Consider the following 17,876-nt stretch of genomic DNA (forward strand, 5'->3'; position numbering starts at 1 on the left):
CGAGGGGCAAAGAGGGGGGGCGATTTTAAAACAGTTGTCGACGATGCCTAACAATTGAATGGGGTTTGTTTTAGAGCTGGCCAAAGACGGTTTTTTAATTAAAAATCGGCCCGCTAGAGGGTGGTCGCCACGCGCGCCCTCTTTGTTTGCCCGGCTAACGAGCCGAAGGCCCGTCAAGTGTCTTTTGTGTCGCCCTAATTGTGCTCCTTCCCCGTGAATTGATACGTCTCAATCGAGACGTGACGCAGAGGGACAAAAACGGGTCCGCTACGCCTCTGGAAAGCGATTTCTTTCTACCTGCTCGCATAACTCATCCTTTGGCATTTAAATTAGTCGTCCGCGGTCATGACAGATTGCCGAATGAATTAGCGCGAACTAATTTCTTTTAATAATTTTTGAAGAGGGAAAATTATGTTTTATTTTATGGGTGATTCGAAAACAAAAACGTAATTAAAAATTTACGGTGCGGTAATGAGCCGCTTTCCGAATACCCGAACTGGGGCCCATTTCGGTCGTCTCGTCGATTCGTCTTCTCTTTTTTCGCTTCGGCGTTAGACGGATGTAATTTTCCGCATTTAAACCTTTAATTGGGTCTTTGGGAACCCAAGAGAGAAGGACGTATGTCGAAACGAAGAAAATCTCTTCTGAGCGCCTTGATCTCGCTCGAAAATCTGCAGTTGAATTTCGTACGGCTTGCGAAAAGTCACCGCTCTAGCTCGTCTCTGGCAGAAGTGATGATTTTTTGAAAATTGCAAATCCCAGCTCATATTCAAATTTGCACGTGGCCCAATTATTTCGTCTGAGCAGCTTTAATTTGCTCTATAATTAAATAATGAAAATTCCACTATTGGTGAACGAGACTCAGAGCTATAGAGCCGCAAAAATTAATTGCTATAAGTTATCTGTGGAGCGGAACGTGAGTTTCTGAAAAACCGTATACTACATGACATGCAAAGAGGAACGCCCCGTATAAATGATTTGATTTAAATCATTTTTGGAAAAAATCCGAAAAAAAAATTAATAACGTCAGTCCTTCGCTTCGTCCTATGCACTCCTGGACACGTCCACCGGAACCTTGTACCCGCAACACCTGAGACACGTTCAATTGGTGATAGGTCTGGACATCGGGCTGGCCAAGGTAACAAATTCATTTCGTTTTATCGGAAGAAATCCATAGTGACCCGAGCCACGTGTGGCCGTGCATTATCCCGTTGAAAAACTGGAATGAGGAGTGTTCTGAGAGAGGGTAGAAGATGCCGCGTCAAGACTCCCTGGGTGTACCGTCGAGCGGTCATATTGCGTCCGATGAAAACTACAGGCGACTTGCTACCATGAGCCGTAGCACCCGACACCATTATCTATACAGTCTGGTGCACCTGGTCGCTTTCTCGCTCTTCCCCGACCATCGTGCATACCCAGACAAAATCTGAAGTGGTCGCTGAAGGCTACAGTATCCCATTGTGCCCGTTCTCCGCACCACTCAATCGACTTCGTCGATGAAGAACGGTAAGAGGTACCACAAGATGGGTCAAAAATAATGTGTATCCCGATAGGCAGTCCATGCCCTCAATAGGCCGCACCTGTCTCTCAACGCCAAACGTCTGAGGGAGCGATCTCAAGATTCTGTAGTTGTCCGAGGCCTTCCTGAAACAGGGCCCGATAACGCAGTGAAAATTTGAGGCGATATAGGTGCAACAAATCAGCGAATCTAACTCATCCCCGGCAGGAGTGATAATCGTTTGGAAATCGTGCTCTTGGGGGTTCGCATCTGTGCCGTTTAAGGTTGCCCCTGCGAGTGGCCCCCTTTGGGGCCATCCCAATTTGCTAAAAGCCATCTAAACAGCGGAATCTATTGACGATCCGAAGATAATCCGGAGACAAAAGGAGATCGATAAACTATAAACTCCATCCGTTTGGAGTGCAAATAAGCCGAGCACGGGATCACGCGATCAATTACCTTAAAGTGAAGGGGTGCGCGCACTTTTAAGCCCTTTAAACTCTAATGTAAATGCTAATGAGGCTCTGAAAAGAGAGCCGAATGACAATCTTTCCCCGATGCGCGGCGCGGGGAATCTCGTTACGCAAATACGCGGATAAAGGAGCTTATTTAAATATTGTCCGGAGAAAGAAGCAAACACAAAAATATTTAATATTGCTCTTGAGTGGAATAACTGGGGCTTCGTTACTGGATAACTTAATTTTCTCGTGCCGCTTTCCCCCCGTTTCTCCCCACCACCTTTCGAGACCCGGTTATTTATTTTGCGGCAGTCTGGAGACACGACCACCCCCTACTTCTCACAGGACCTAATGAAAGACAAATCTCCAGGGTTTTTCAACGAAAACGGATAATATCTCGGAGTTTTTATTATTCCGAAAGTTGGAGGGAGGTCGCGAAGGGCGGCTCGTGGAACCGGTTGTTGCCCGGGACCTCAACCGACCCGGCTGTTTGAGTGACGGCTCGCTCTTACACATGTGAGAAACGTTTGCACTCAAAAAGCGTGGAACGGCCCGATTACGAACGACCGATGCGGTAACTCAATTTTCTGATATTCATACTTCCTGCTAGACACGAGCTGGAAAGGGGGGTTTTAACCGCCGGAGAGCCTCTATGAATCGCACTAGTCGGCCTCGTCATCGAACCTCAGCTTCTTGGCCGAAATAGAGTCGCTCAGAGTAAGAAACTCGAACGGCCCGTGTCACCGCCCCGAAAGTGCGACTTTTAGAAAATCACAACGGCTGCTGGAGACGAGCCATGGCAACGATTTTTTCAGAGTCCTATGGCCCAACATCTGCTCTGCAATCTGGGAAAATTCAATTTGACTTCGTGGAACGAGACAGAGACGCTCAGGAGCCGCTAGCGAAACCACCCACACCTACAAACAGTCGATTTCGCGTCGTTGAGTTTTAAACGTTGTTACATTTTAACCAATACGATTAACCGGGATTTAACAGGTCGAGACCTGGACTCGGTTAACACAGCAACGGGCGGTTAACACACCGCCTGGACGCTTTGACGTGTACGAAGACCGACCCGTTGAAAGTTAACTTATTTGATAGCCTTCAAGGTAGAGGCCGGGATAATGATCGGGGCAATACCCGGTTAGTATCCGTGCCAAACCCGGTTAATATAAAAACTAGGTAGATGACGTCTTGACTCGGCTAATGTGAAATATGAAGACCCGGTAGGAGCCTGACAGTATTGATTGTGCGAGATTCATCAAGGTCGCGATCGGGCTGTGACGGGTTTGGATCCAGTGTCCCGGGACGATTTTCAAAAAAACTTATCTCCGAAACTAATCGAGCCGCGGATGCGATTTTTTCGCCGAAACGTAGCTGAAAGTGTGCTCCACACAAACACATGCGAGCCCAGATTCGATAATAAAAATCTCGGACGAGTAACGAGGGCCGGAATCAATCAATGACCGAAGTAACGACGTGCTAAACGAACCATTTACATTAGACGAGTGGGCGGTAATTGAAAAAATAACGACCGCTCGTTAAAGTCGAAACCTGCATTTAAGCGAGGCAAAATGCCCGACGCGCCGGTACCCTCGGTGGTACCGGGAGGGCGGAATGCAGATGAGCGTGTGCTGTATGCAGGTCGCGATCGCAGCAGCCGATAACCGGAGCCGTAATTTTTAAATTACAGGCCGCATTTACGAAATTCTTCTGCTTTTCACCGGGCCGAGGGGCCGTGAGGAGGGGGGAGGGGGGTTAGAGAGACGGGCCGCCCCCCGAGGCAGCGCCGCTCGATACCCCCCGAGCCTGCGCCGACGGGGCGATGACGCCCCGGGCGGCCGAAGGGATTTCCCCCTTGCGAGTGTACATGCGACGATCGAAAGAGAAAATATTGGGGAACGTCGCTGGGGGGACGAATGTGTGATGGAGAATGTAAGAGCAGGGGGGTGGTTTTAATTCTAACACTGTTGGAATCCGGGGGAAAACACGAAGCAAAGACAATGCAGAACGAGATTTGTTTTCATTTACCTTCAAACTTGGAGCAAAAAAAATGGCCATTTGCCACGTTTAGAGCCGAATTTCTGCGTCATAGTTGAAAAAAATCGGTATGGTGATGTCACTGAGACGGGAATTTTCCAACCAAAAGGGACATAAGCCGATGTGTCACTGCTTGTCATTCAAATGCTCTTCCCCCGATTTTCATGAATTTTACAATTCTAAAAAGGAGAAACATCCAACGCGTTTGCCGCAAGCGATGTCATTGTCAACGGATTGAGACATGTGAGATTTGACAGTGACACTGACGCTGACAATGACAGAAATACGCAAAAGTACCAGTATCAAATTTTATTTTATCGGCAAAATAACAAGGAACGTTATACGAGTTAGAGCACACGCAACAAAAAAGGAGAAAAATTCAATTTCGCCGCTGCGGGTAATGTTCCTGTTCACGGATTAAACGTGTGACACGTGACGATGACAGTGATAGGTACAATGCCACGAACACTCTTGCGTTATTTGTAAAAAGAACGTGGAATGTCGTGTATTCACATCCAAAATCAGATCCCACGCAATCGACGGCTACTTATTGCGGTTCGGGACTACCCCGGGCGGTTCGGTACAGCAAAGGGGCTAATTCACGGAGCCCCTTTGGGGCTAATAATGGGAACCGCGTACATATTTTTTATGGGAAAATCTCGACGTTGCGTGCCTGATCTGCTCCGCGTGTGGGAGAGAGCGATTTATGCGCATTTATGCATGAGCCGCCGGATTCCAGCGGACGGTTGACACGACCGACGGTGGCGCAACGAAAACAACGTCCTCTCTCGGGGGGTTATGATTATTATTAAAACATATAACAACGTCGTCGGGGACCAAGAAAGAGTCGAAAGTTTTGGGGCCCCGGTGTTTTTTTTACGATGGGACAGATGGGTTACGCCCCCAATGAATATTGATAAGGTTCAGGAACTACACCCAAATTTATCATTATGTACGGTGCTTTTTTTCGGGGCGCGTTATTATTCAAATGCGAACCAATTTTCGGATGTCATAGAGACGAGGAAGGTTATTAACTGGGGCTTGATGGAGACCGGACCGCATAGGAAATAAGAACAAGAACCACATCAACGAGATTCTTAACTTATTAGGTGATAGGGCTGGATTTTTCCCTGCGACTATATCGCCCCATTGTGGGTACCTAGACAGCAACTGAATTGTCTTTCAAGCTAGGCGCCCTAGGAATTGTCGCATTTGAAAATGCGGTGACACGGGAAGATTTTCAATTAAACGGGTTGCCTTAACTTTGACATCCGACCAAAGTGGCTGCTTCGGCTTTGACAGTTACATTTGACAGCTCTAACATTTGCGACGACAACATGCCCAACAGATACCGTGACCAAACGTCAAGCAGTTTGACAGCATCTTGGATGTTACTTTCATCTGTGACACTTGGCCAGCCTTTGATGCTTGGTCAAAATGGTCCCTTCTGAAACACCCGATTCAACGTCAACAAAATTAACAGCGACAATCAATGCAATAATCTCCGGTCTATTAAAAAGCCCTATATCCCAGTGTATCGTCGAGGGCGATCTCATTACTCATTCACTGATTACAGCAGAACACACATGTGGCCTTTATACGACAATTTCACGGTAAAGTACCCCTCGAAAGGGCGCAAATTGGGGTGGTGTAATAACACCCTCTGCGGCGGCCCCAAAACAAACGAGCGCGGTCCATCGAGACCGCCGCCCGGATTAATATTTCGCATTGTGCGGAATATTCCAGAATTCAATAAAAGAACATCGATGCATAATGCATGGGACAGATCCGATGGGCAAACAGGTCTTGTGCGCGGCCCTAATTCCGTCTTATCTTAATCCTTTTAGTGTAACGGGATTAGCCAGTGTGGGAACGGGCAAATTGAAGGACAACGTTAAATACTCCCCCCTTGTTCTGTAGCTTGAATTTCCTTCCAGAACATTCCAGAAATAACATCATCATCTGAGCCGTATTCTTTCTTAATTACATGATTTACGACATGGGCAGGTCCATTACGCGTTCCTCGGAGCACTTAACTAAGGCCCGATTTATGTCCCCGCTGTAAATCTCTGTGGGGCCCCATTTTTTCGAGGAGCTGGGGGCTGAAAGGGGGACGTGTTTTTTGGGAAATTGTCCGAATTAGGCGGCGGCAGCGTTTGCGGTTAATTGGGACCCAGACGTGCGGTTGAACAATGCCAGATCCGTATCTCGGCGGGGGGTTTTGGCGCCCCCTGTAGAAAGGGGTGATCCACGGGAGATATGCGAATGTATGCGATTTTATAACAGGGGAGGAAGATGTGTTTTCCGTTCTATTCGTTTGTTGCTTGATGACCGTCAGACAAATTGTGATAATGATAATTCCAACACGTGACTCAGGTTCGCTGTCAGACCCTACGTGAAGACAGTTGACAGTGACACTGTCATGAATAGTGATGATAATTTTGGCATATGAACAAAATGCGAAACAAAAGGTGGAGATTTGGTTACATTTCGAAGCGCCCTCACTAGTAGTAACGTTTAATTCAATGACAGTAGATGGCTAAGGTGGTAAGTTAGCCAGATGGTCTCAGGGGGAGTCTCTGGCAAGGACCAGTTTGAAGGGTTTGCGCTCCATAGGGAACCATCAAAACCCTACGAAATTCATGGTTTTTCTTGAACGTTACCTGGCGCCTGCATCTATGATCAACGAGCTCCTCTTACAATTGGATGGAGATGTCGGCATAGCACTGAGCTTCAAATAGGAAGATTTTTCAGTGAAAATATGTCGCTTTTGATGCTTAACGTACAGATAAATCGATGGACAGGAATATAGAACAACTTTTTGTTCTCTCTAATTTAGTAATATACAGGGCGTCAGGTTTAAAAAATCGAAATATTTCGTATATCGAAGACAGAGAATTGAACAGCTCGTCGTTAACGAAACTATGCTCGTTTAAACCATTAAAACTACATGCCGCTCAACATGTTGACACGTTATGTTAACCCGAATTCAAATGTGATGTTAACCCAAACTTCAAGTTTATTATTTGAGCCGATAACGAGGCGAAAGGAAATTTCAAGTTTTCTCTCTGAATATTTCACATCAGTTCACAACGCAGAACTCCAAGTTTCCGCGATGATTCGATCTGATGGAGAGTTCGTGTTAATCCCCGTGGCGGAATTTCAAGCTTAATTCGATATGCAGATTTCACGTTACGGAAATTTCACGTTTTTCTCTAGATTTGTCAATAAGATATCAGTGATACGATTTCCATGTAAATTGAAAAATCGGTTAATTTTCATTCCATACCTTAAACCAACAACCGACAGATGTCGATCAGATAAATTCGGACTTTGAGGGGTAATCGCGGGTATCCGATCTTGCCGGACGAAATAATCCGAAAGTACTGGACTGGAATAGTCTGAGCTACCGTCGCTTAACCCCTGCAAAGGGCTCAGCGCTCGAGAATTCCTTCGAGATGGAATTCATTCGATAAAACATGGAGCCTTTTCCGTTGTTGTTGCGAGAATTTCGAGCTGCCGCAACCGTCGGCCGAACCTAATCAACTGCAAACAATCAAGAACCTTCCGGTACCAATACATAAACCACTGCAGTAACGAGCTCGAGGGGCCTATATGCGAGACCCGTCGATATCATCTCTGCCCAACCGGCAACTCGATAAATCTCGAAGGCGAAAAAAAAGGAGAAGCGGGGCCGAACTGGTTTCTTGCGAAACGAGAAGGAGGCGACATACCCGCTTTCTCGGCTACCACCCCCGCGGCGAAGAGTCGCGTGTGGCGGCCCCGCATGACCGCCCCGGGCCCACCTTTCCAAGGCGCATACACACGAATCCGGCCCTGCCTCGTTCCCAGGCATCCCCTCGGGCTTCGCCGCGGGCTGGGCGTGTCTCAAGGGCTTGCGCCCCATTGGCCGAGGCGGGGCCCCTCCGGCTTACTTCCCCGCTTCGGCCAGGAAGCCCCAAGGGCTATGTGTGTGTGTGTTTTCGAAACGGACAAAAGGGTTCCCGAAAAGAAATGTGACAGTTTTAGATGGGAATGATGGGATGCCCTTTTGTTCTCGGTAAAGTATCACAGGGAAAGGCAAACAGGAGGGATTTTGTAACAGTGCATGAAACTCGCCTCCGGGTGGTTTATGAAATTTCAGAGAATAGGTGCTTAACCGGGCATGGGTAATGGGGCTAATGGGAGTTGTTCCTGCTCTCTTCGTCTTGAACTTTGCGGATTTAATTGAATGCTACCAACAATCGAGGTAAATTAAGCACGCCTGTCTGGGCAAAGGAATAAGCCAAGATTTGGTCCCATAAGAAACCAACGGGAGAGGTGCCTTGAATTATTGTAACTAGAAAGATAAATCTCGAAACAGAGGGGAAATTTCAATTTTTGCTTTTACGGCGAGGCTTAATCCAGGCCCGAGCGGCGCTGCCCTCGAGGGGGGGATTAATTTCCAGTGCATCATCAGTCAAGCATCACCCACCCGAACGCTATGCTTCGTGTTTGGAAGCCTCGGGGGGTTGTTTGGTTAAAGGGGGCCCATCAATGCACAAAATGATTGATATGAAAAGTGGGATCCCTCCTACGCTTAAAAAGACTGAAAATGGAACTCACCTAAAACTGCTTTTTGAGTGGGGGTAAATTGTCTCCTGGTTTGACTGCCATCACCCGCGTTCAACATTTCTTCAATTGAACCCTGAAAAGATACAGAAATTCCGATTATTATTCATCTATTTCGACCCACAAAAAGATTGATGTTTCACCGAAATGAATGTCCTTAGAGAGCCTAAAGGAAGTTTACTCAATTTCTGGATTTGTTTAAACATTCACCAGAAAATCAGGAATTTCTCAAAAATAAACAAATTAAACAGACTTCGTCACTGACACCCTCTGTAACCACTTGTCAAAATTAACCCAAAAATTCGGCCAATAAGACGAAACTGTTACCCTATGACATCACAATATTTGACCAATGGCGCGTTGCTATTTTTGCAACGTCGACTTCCAAGTTTTAAATCCAATTTCTTACTGAATTGTAAAGAAAAACTGAGTCAAATAAGCGAGAAAACTCGCCAGTAAGGGCAAATGAAGCGTTCAAATGCAGGAAATTGGGGGAAACTGCTTCGCAAATGGTGCCGGTCAGCGGGTGGATAAGTGGATTTTCTTGCCCTTTTCGAAGGATTTCCCACTCCGTTTACGGAGCTGTTTCACTTTTCAGTGAAGATTGAGGAATTTCCGTGGACAAAACTTGGTAAATAAACCCTTAAAATGCGTCAAAAAGCTTTAATAGTCCAATTTATCTGACTTCCCCCTTCGTTCCATGACACCTACTATCCGTTATGCCAAAGTAAAATAAAATTTCTTCTTAAGCTCATGCACCAAAATGTTAAAAAAATCCTTATTGCTTATTTTCTGAGAAAATGTATATGCAATAAATGTTAATTTATTAACGAAATATAAAAAGACAAAGTAACAAATTTACTACTAATCGACCGCACCTCCGCCCTTCCATATCTCAACTGTCTATATTTTCTTCTTACCTTTTTCTTTTAGTTCTGGGGAGATATTCCAATTCAAACGGGGATTCCCCGATACATAGACATCCAGTGGCGGCGGTACTAGTAACCTCGTTCAACAGTGTTTTATCCCAAAGATGGTTTTGTCAATTTGCTTGTCAATATCTTATTACTAGCTCTAATACCATAACATTAAAACTTATGAACTACTAAATCTCCTATATATATTTATTATATTAAAGCTCGATTCTCGTCAGGCCTTAATCATTCTGTAGTCCATCAATCGTCGGTTTAATATTCTCCCCATTTTAAGCAAAATAAAACTTCAAAATTATCCGAAATTTGGTGCAAAATTCAGGCACAAAGCAACAAAACTGCTTCAGACAAGTTTTGACCGTTTACCAATGACCGTAAACCATTCTTGTAAGTACACACACTCAAAAAAAATCTTAAAAAGGGGTCCTCGCTTTGACCCCAACTGAAACTATTGAGGCTCTTCCTAGTGCTTTTAAAAACACTTAGGACCATCTCAGACATCGTCACTAACGCAAAAATTTCTCAATGCAGTAAAAAGTAGCCTTAAAAATCCATATAAAAAACATTAAATATTGCATTCCACAAACAGCCTCTGGCGCCCTCTTTGATCCAATATCTGAAGCTCCTTAAAACCAGGGAGATATTTCTGTAATGTTTTGCAATGAACCATTAGCGGATTGACTAACCGAGGAGAAATTCAACACAAGAAAGAAAAGGATGGTTATAGCCCTCATCAGCCTGATTTATTTAAGCTAAGCGCCAAAACGAGCGATTGTCACAAGACAAAACTAACCTTACTAAAGCTATTCTCAAAAACCTCAAATCCCCCTTATTTTCTCAATTTTCCATGTAAATCTGTAACCTCCACCTTCTATCATGGAGCGGATGCCGCCCAGGGCTGAGATGGTAAAATGTGTTAAAGGTAAGCCTGTCCAGCCCTCCTTCAACGCCTTCAAAACCGCCCCTTTGTAGAGGCCAACTTAGGTGACGCAGACCTCCCAGATCACCTCCTAAAGCAGTACTACAAAGCGATAAAAAACTCTGTAACCTCCCACCGAAAAGAAGGTTCCTTGCAAGCGGAAAAAAGCGTCAATGACAGCGCCATTGAACTACAAGAGGCTATCAACAAATCTGAGTCTATAGCACCTTCCTCAAAGAGAAAGAGATGCATTGCTGCTGTGGACGAAGACTCTCTTGAAGCTTTTAGCCAGGACATGCTTGCCAAGACTGTTAAGCAGAAAATGCTTAGAGAAGAATCCAATAATAATGAAAAAGATACAGGAGGAAAAGCAATGGATGTGGAGGCAGACAAGATTGACTATAACAAAATGCCCAAATGTGAGGATGTTCCTTTGAAGGTTATATATTATGAGCCCCAATTTGTGAACATTCAGAACAGCAAGGATTATTTGATGGCAAGTAGTACAGAGAGGATTAAAATGTGGTACGAGCATCATGTAGCTGTTGCAAAGTTGCACAAATATTACTCGAGGTAAAATAGATTATGGCATTAGCATGTAATATGGCAAAATCTCACTCAATATTACTGTACTATACTTGTTATTACTATAATTAACTGCTGTTGCCTGTTGTCACTTAAAGATTTAAGTTTGTTTACTTTTTTAGACCAATAACAACACTTCATATTCTCAGATTTTTTTCCAATTTCTCATTATAAAGGTTGTCTCCGAATATGGCCCCCAAGTGTAAACCCATCAAGATCACGGAGCAAGTTCCAGCCTTCGATCCCTCTCTGAGAGAAGAGGAAAGCATGGGCACAGAAACCTATATCAGCCGCTCAGGGCGTCTTACCAAGCGCAAGGTTTACTATAAGTCTCTTATGAAACTGTTAGTCATTGATCCTTCTTAGGTTTATAATGAGTGTGATGATGCTAGTTCTGAAGGGTGGGAGCATCTACAAGGGGGTTCCAAGCGCTCCAAAATACTGGACAATGATTGGGGGTCCAGTAAAAATAAGACCATTACAAAAGAGAAAAAGCTTGCAACATTAAAACGGAACGACTCTACTATTAATAACAACAATTTGTGGCTTGAAAAGTCCAGACGGAGTGAGTCTCCGGATAGCAGTCAAACTGAGCCAGTAGAGCAATTCCGAGGTGAATTTTCTGGAGTTATTTAAGATCTTAGCTGCAATTTTACTGTAATTGTTCAACAGATGATTTCGAAAAACTAGTCAACAGCCCTTTAGTAACTCCCAAGACCTATCGCGTGAATAAAGGAGCCAAGATAGCACTTTCAAATGATGGAGTCATGTCACGGAGCTCTTTATTTCAAGACACCCCCAAAAGAAGTCGTTCAGGCTCTCTCGTAGCCGCCGGTATGTTAACAAATACGCTATTTAAAGCTGTAATAATAGTCCCAGTTCAGGTTTACAGGAATTTGAGAAACTCAAGAAAAAGAAAAAGGAGATTTATGAGTTCAAAGATTCCCTAACAATTGAACCTCAAAGTATTGAAGAGGACCCATGTGAGGAAATTATCAATGTGGATGAGGACAGACGGAGGGTTGTGCCCCCTATTCCGACTGCTAGGAAGGCCATACGCCCCTCAAAGAAGAAAGGTATACGCGGCACAAAGTATTTTCTTCACTAACTTGGATTATTGCAGCTGTGGAACCTCTGAGTATAAGCACAAAGAGGCTGGACGAGTGTGCTGGCAGCTCTCGGCTTGCAAATGGGACTCGGACTAATACTAAGGCCAGGTATGTTAGGCAAACTACAGGCTGTTTTTCTTGTTACAATATTTGTCTAGAACTCTGAACAACAATAACAATAATAGTAACAAATCTGAGGCTTTGAGCAGCTTCAAGGAGGACCAAGACATGCCGATTTGCCCCCTCTGCTCCCAGTCGTTCCCTCAGAAAGATATTGAGGTAAAATTGCTTTAAATATATTCGTTTATTTGATCTTTAAAATATGTTTTTTCCGTAGGAACACGCTTCTACATGCGGCGAAGACCTCTTCCCGCAAACAGCGCAGTCCAAAAGGATAGCTTGTGAAGTCTGCGATACGGTCATACCATTCAACACTGACTACGAGGTGCACGTGAAGCGCTGCACTGCAAAAAGAACTCAATATTGAGCGATGGAATGTTGTGCAAACGTTCAGAGGAGGATTTCCGTTAAAGTCGTCGTGGATTGTGTGGAAAGTCGTTGGAGAAAATTGTGTCTTTAAAATAATATTGTTCATTGGGTGAAAATACCCATTCATCATTTGGTCGTGATGTTGGTAGGGGGATTGTCGAACCTTAAAGGTGACATTGGATAATTTATGGAAATTGCTCCTTTTTCCATTTTTTCAAAAATTTTATATGATATTACTAGCCCCCTTCCTCCACCACTTCATTGTAACATCTCAAAATTTTGACTCGTTTAGTAACTTTTTCGAAGCTAAAATTCGTTTTTCTCTAGTGCCTTAAAATGTTATTTTCCTTGAAATGTCTGCAGTGTTGTCTATTGTAACTCGTAGCGCGGTGACAGTGTTCCCGCGAGTTTTTTGTTTTAATTTCCGAGTTTTCGGGGTATCGTGAAAACGGGGACTTGAAATGAGACTCCCCTAGACATTGACCCGGCCCTTAGAAATGTGGAAAATTACTTAATGTAAAACTATACCTTGTTGGTTATTTTGTAGATTTAGCCGTAACGATAATTATTATTTTTCTTATTAATATTTTTGAATATAAAACTTTTTTCCATGACGCAGTTTTATTGGAGATTGCAATAATTTTCAAGTCATCCCTCGTATAGCAGCACCACGTACGTTTTGACTGACACTTCAACCTGGCTAAACCAAACAATTGAGCACTGTGGCAGGATTTATCTGCGCGTCTCTAGATGGCGCCAACGCAAACTTGAACCCGAGCTTACAAGGGAGCATCTAAAACGACTATTTGCCAACTTGCTCGATAGTCTTTGAATTGTAAAGAGTTATTTACTGATTTTCTTAAGTAGCTAATGATTTAAGACAAAAAAACACACTTTCAGGTTTTTAAAATAATAACCGGTGGACAATAGCCGCATTCAGAAGATGTAGCAAATAGTATAGATCGGTTTTTTCGGTTTAAAGCACAAAATCCGTTTTGGAGTGATTCATTATGTATAGTTTGCATTCAAAAACTCTCGCGTTCAAACTGAACGTCAATGTCAGATTAAAAATTATGTTAAACACTTGAAATAATCTATAGATTTAGAGAGTGATCAACAACGCAATTTAAAAGATTTCGTTCAATAATCAAAGTTCAGTAATGTTAATATCTGGCTATGATGAAGACGGTTAGCTGCCTCTGCTGCTTCGCGGCTTTTTGGGCTTCGATCCAAGCCAAATCCAGCGTAAGTCAGAGCCTGGATGGAACGTGGTTTGGCGCGGAAAAGGAATATTGTATGTCCTCAATTTAGTTCTAAAATTTGGGCCAATCTTGGAATTTTAGATTATGAGTTCCCAGCTACAGTACCTGGAGGGATTTACAGCGACATGATGGACTTGAAAATCATTGACGATATTTTTACGTTTTACCATGACAACGATACCAAATGGGTGGGGACCAATAACTGGACTTATGCCTTGAATTTCACTAGTAAGTGCGTGGTTTTGTGATCGACATTTTATGCTCAAATCATCGTTAAGAAGGGATTAGATAAGTTAGTTTCAATTGCTTTCGAACATAAGGAATGCTCGAGATTTTTTAACTTGTGGCAGTATTGCCACATTTTCCTTAACGTAGTAACTCTGATGATTTTCTTTGCACAAAAATTTCTTTCTTGATAGCACGCCGTACTTATTTCTTTTGTTTTCTCAAGTTATTCCTAAGTTTTTCTCAAAAAAAGTTTATTTGCAATTGTGTGTAGTTGACGAAGGTCTCCTTGATTATGAACACGTCAATCTGGTTTTCGACGGAGTGGACACTTTCGCCGACATCCAGCTCAACAATGTCTCAATCGGTTCCACTCAAAACATGTTCATTCGCTACAGTTTTGACGTAAAGAACATCCTCAAGGTACCCCACACAACCCCCTCTATACACCATTTAATGGCGCTTTTTAGTCTAAAGGCAACAATACTGTCAGAATATGGTTCCAAAACTCTATAGAAGTAGGCAACAAACTCAACACAGAGCAGCTGAAAAGGTACCTCATTCCTTTGGAGTGCCCTCCTGATTCGTACAGAGGAGACTGTCACATTAATATGATGCGCAAGATGCAGGCCTCATATTCATGGGACTGGGGCCCTTCGTTCCCCTCCATGGGTATCTGGAAGCCTGTTTATCTACAAGCCTTTGACGATGGTGCCATTGAGCACGTAATAACTCGAATGGAAAAAAATCTAGAAGACAATGAGAGCTACTTATTGATCATCGACACTTACTTCGTACCTAATAAGAATAAATCCCTCACTGGAACTCTGAAGTAACTTTAACAATCCTTCTCATCGACAAACCCTTCAATAATCAATTTTAGTGCGACGATTCATATGAAAGATGCGAAAATCGTCTCCAAGAGCTTTGAGGTGCAGGAGACAGCCAATGAGCATGGAGAAATCCTAAAATCTGTTTCTCTTTTCATTGAAAAATCCCTCGTAGATTTGTGGTGGCCTAATGGCTATGGCAATCAATCCCTCTACGAGATCGTAGTTGCTTTCACCAGCTCTCTGGACAACTCAATTTCCAGTAAAAAAATCAAAACTGGATTCAGATTCGTGGAACTAGTGGAGAAACCACTGGGTAAAGTTAGCCTCAGGCTCAGAAACACGACGCTAGTGTTTTGTTTCAGACACTGGGGCCACCTTTTACTTGAAGGTAAATGGAGAGCCGATATTCGCTAAAGGGTCCAACGAAATTCCCATTAATATCTTGCCTGAATATGGGCAGAACAGGCAGAAAATCAGGAATTTATTGCAGAGCGCCAAAGACGTTAATATGAATATGCTGCGTGTGTGGGGAGGGGGTAAGCAAGTTTATAAAAAATGTACTAAATTTAGTACAATTATTTTCTTCAACAAATTGCTATTTTATACAATTAAAGTAAACGATTAAGTATATCGCTTTGCAAAACGTACCTAAAATTTCTACAATTACGATTTTTCGATTACACAAAATGTACTAAATCTAGTACAACCGTGCTAGATTACTTTGTTGTATTGAACCGAGTACAATTTTCCCTTAAGGCGTCTACGAATCGGACTATTTCTATGAAGTAGCCGACGAGCTGGGAATCATGATCTGGCAAGATTTTATGTTCGCGTGCGCCCTTTATCCCACCAACGAATATTACTTAAGCAACGTCGCCGCGGAGGTGAATCACAACGTCAAACGCCTTTACTACCACCCCAGCATCGTGATCTACGCCGGCAACAACGAAAACGAGATAATTTTGGCCGATAACAGGTTCGACACCGACGGGGAGTTGTTTGACACCTACAAGAACGATTACGTCGCCCTCTACATTGACACCATTAAAGCTGAGTTTGACAGAATTTCCGGAGGGGAAGGGCTGTTTGTCAGCTCCAGCCCTTCTAACGGCAACTTGACCAGAAGCGAAGGATGGGTGGGAAGCAGCCCCGGCAATCAATACTGGGGTGATGTCCATCACTATGACTACTCTAAGGACCCGTGGGATTCCAACAATTTTCCAATTCCACGTTTCTGCTCCGAATACGGGTACCAATCTCTACCTTTTGAAGCGTCATGGTTGAGCGACGCTACCAACACCACCACAGACCTGAACATCAATGGTACATTCATGGATTGGCGACAGCATCATGACACGGGCAACAACCAGATGGCGGTGCTGCTTTCGCACAATTTAAATCTTCCAGACGCGCAGAGCAACATCTACACAAGCGCCTTTATTTACATGTCAGAGGTGTATGCCTCACAGGGCATCAAAGTGGAGACTGAGCACTATAGAAGATACAGGAGTTATCTCACAGAAGATGGGAAGGGGTTGACTATGGGCGCCCTCTATTGGCAGCTAAATGATGTTTGGGTGGCGCCAACATGGTCCAGTATCGGTGAGTGTGATAATTGTACTATATAAGTATAGTACAATTTTTTACCAAACATCTGTATGGGGACAAGCAACATTTGACCATAAAAATGACCATCAAATTGATCTCAGATTACACTGGGCGGTGGAAAATGCTGCACTATTTCGCCAAAGATTTCTTCGCCAACGTCATCATTACGGGTCACATTAACTCTGACCGTCAACTGCAAATTTACACTGTCAACGACAAACTTGGTCCTGTAAACAGCGTCACCGCGGTGATCAGCGTGTACAAATATGACAACCCTGACTTCACGCCTCTGCTGGAGGACCGCATTTCCCTCAACTTGGTATTTATGATATCATTCGACTACTTACTAATCTGACCTGAATGTCTCAGAATGCCAGCGCCTCTGAGCTCGTCCAGACTCTAGAAGTCGACGACTACCTAACTGAGGCAAAGTGCGATAGCACCTCCTGCTTCTTCTATTTGGTCGTCCGAGAGAACACGACTGATGTTGCCATCACCCCTGAGAACTATGTCTTCCCGGGCAAGCTCAAAGAGTCCAAATTAGGGGATGCTACTGTCAAGGTATTTAGCATCGATTCCAATAATCATATGACATCACTATAACGTATTTCAGATTGAGTCAGTGACGCAATCTAGCCCTAAGTTCTATAACGTCACAGTGACTTCGAACAATATTGCTCTCTTTGTTTGGCTAGACTCTCAGGAGATAATCGGGACTTTCTCGCAAAACGGATTTTTACAAATTGAAGAGAAAAAGATCGTGACGTTTAAGAGTGACCAGGATACCACCCTTGATGACGTCAAAATGGCGCTGTCAGTGACGCATCTGAAGGATCCAAAATGGGAATAATTTTTGTCAATTTTGTAGTCATAATTAACTATTACGTATCGAAACAAAAAAACCTTTTATTTTAGTTTTGGAATCTTTTATGTCTTCGAAAAATCTTCGATGCAGCTCTAGAGGCTGATTTCCATATAAATACTTTTCGAAGCTCCCTTGTAGCGACGCGCGTCATGAACTGCAGTTGACGGCCGCTCTACTAGATGGTGCCACCGTTTTCGTGCCTATACGAGGGACTTGTTGAAACTTCCTTATCATGCAATTCCTAATCATTGACGTAATTTGGTTTTGATTAAATAAAGAGGCTATACCATACGAAAATACACTTGAGTTATTAGATAATAGCTGAAAACAATGGTTGTTGACCGCAGCAATAAACACCTGATAAGGCCTGTATTTTCAAACTCCGAAGTGGTTTGTTTTCAACTTAGAGTAGCCTCAAAAGCGCCTCATCGGCCACGCTACA

The 17,876-nt window shown here is 43.7% G+C and overlaps 2 protein-coding genes across 2 annotated transcripts; both read left to right on the forward strand.

Moving 5' to 3' along the window:
• The first annotated feature begins 10,277 nt into the window (after nt 1–10,277).
• On the forward strand, nt 10,278–13,252 carry LOC136414772 (uncharacterized). Its single transcript, XM_066398957.1, has 9 exons — nt 10,278–10,461; nt 10,512–11,031; nt 11,220–11,361; nt 11,410–11,656; nt 11,716–11,877; nt 11,928–12,119; nt 12,167–12,260; nt 12,311–12,431; nt 12,490–13,252. Exons 1-9 carry the CDS (start codon nt 10,416–10,418, stop codon nt 12,637–12,639), a joined length of 1,674 nt encoding a protein of 557 aa, XP_066255054.1. The 5' UTR covers nt 10,278–10,415; the 3' UTR covers nt 12,640–13,252.
• Nucleotides 13,253–13,809: 557 nt separating this feature from the next.
• On the forward strand, nt 13,810–17,795 carry LOC136414686 (beta-mannosidase-like). Its single transcript, XM_066398853.1, has 10 exons — nt 13,810–13,935; nt 13,985–14,131; nt 14,403–14,551; nt 14,599–14,960; nt 15,012–15,274; nt 15,324–15,497; nt 15,718–16,563; nt 16,671–16,888; nt 16,939–17,130; nt 17,183–17,795. The coding sequence occupies exons 1-10, from the start codon at nt 13,818–13,820 to the stop codon at nt 17,417–17,419; spliced, it is 2,706 nt and encodes a 901-aa protein (XP_066254950.1). The 5' UTR covers nt 13,810–13,817; the 3' UTR covers nt 17,420–17,795.
• The last annotated feature ends 81 nt before the right edge of the window (nt 17,796–17,876 follow it).

The sequence above is a fragment of the Euwallacea similis genome, chromosome 18, assembly GCF_039881205.1.
Source record: "Euwallacea similis isolate ESF13 chromosome 18, ESF131.1, whole genome shotgun sequence".
Taxonomy (NCBI): Eukaryota; Metazoa; Arthropoda; class Insecta; order Coleoptera; family Curculionidae; genus Euwallacea; species Euwallacea similis.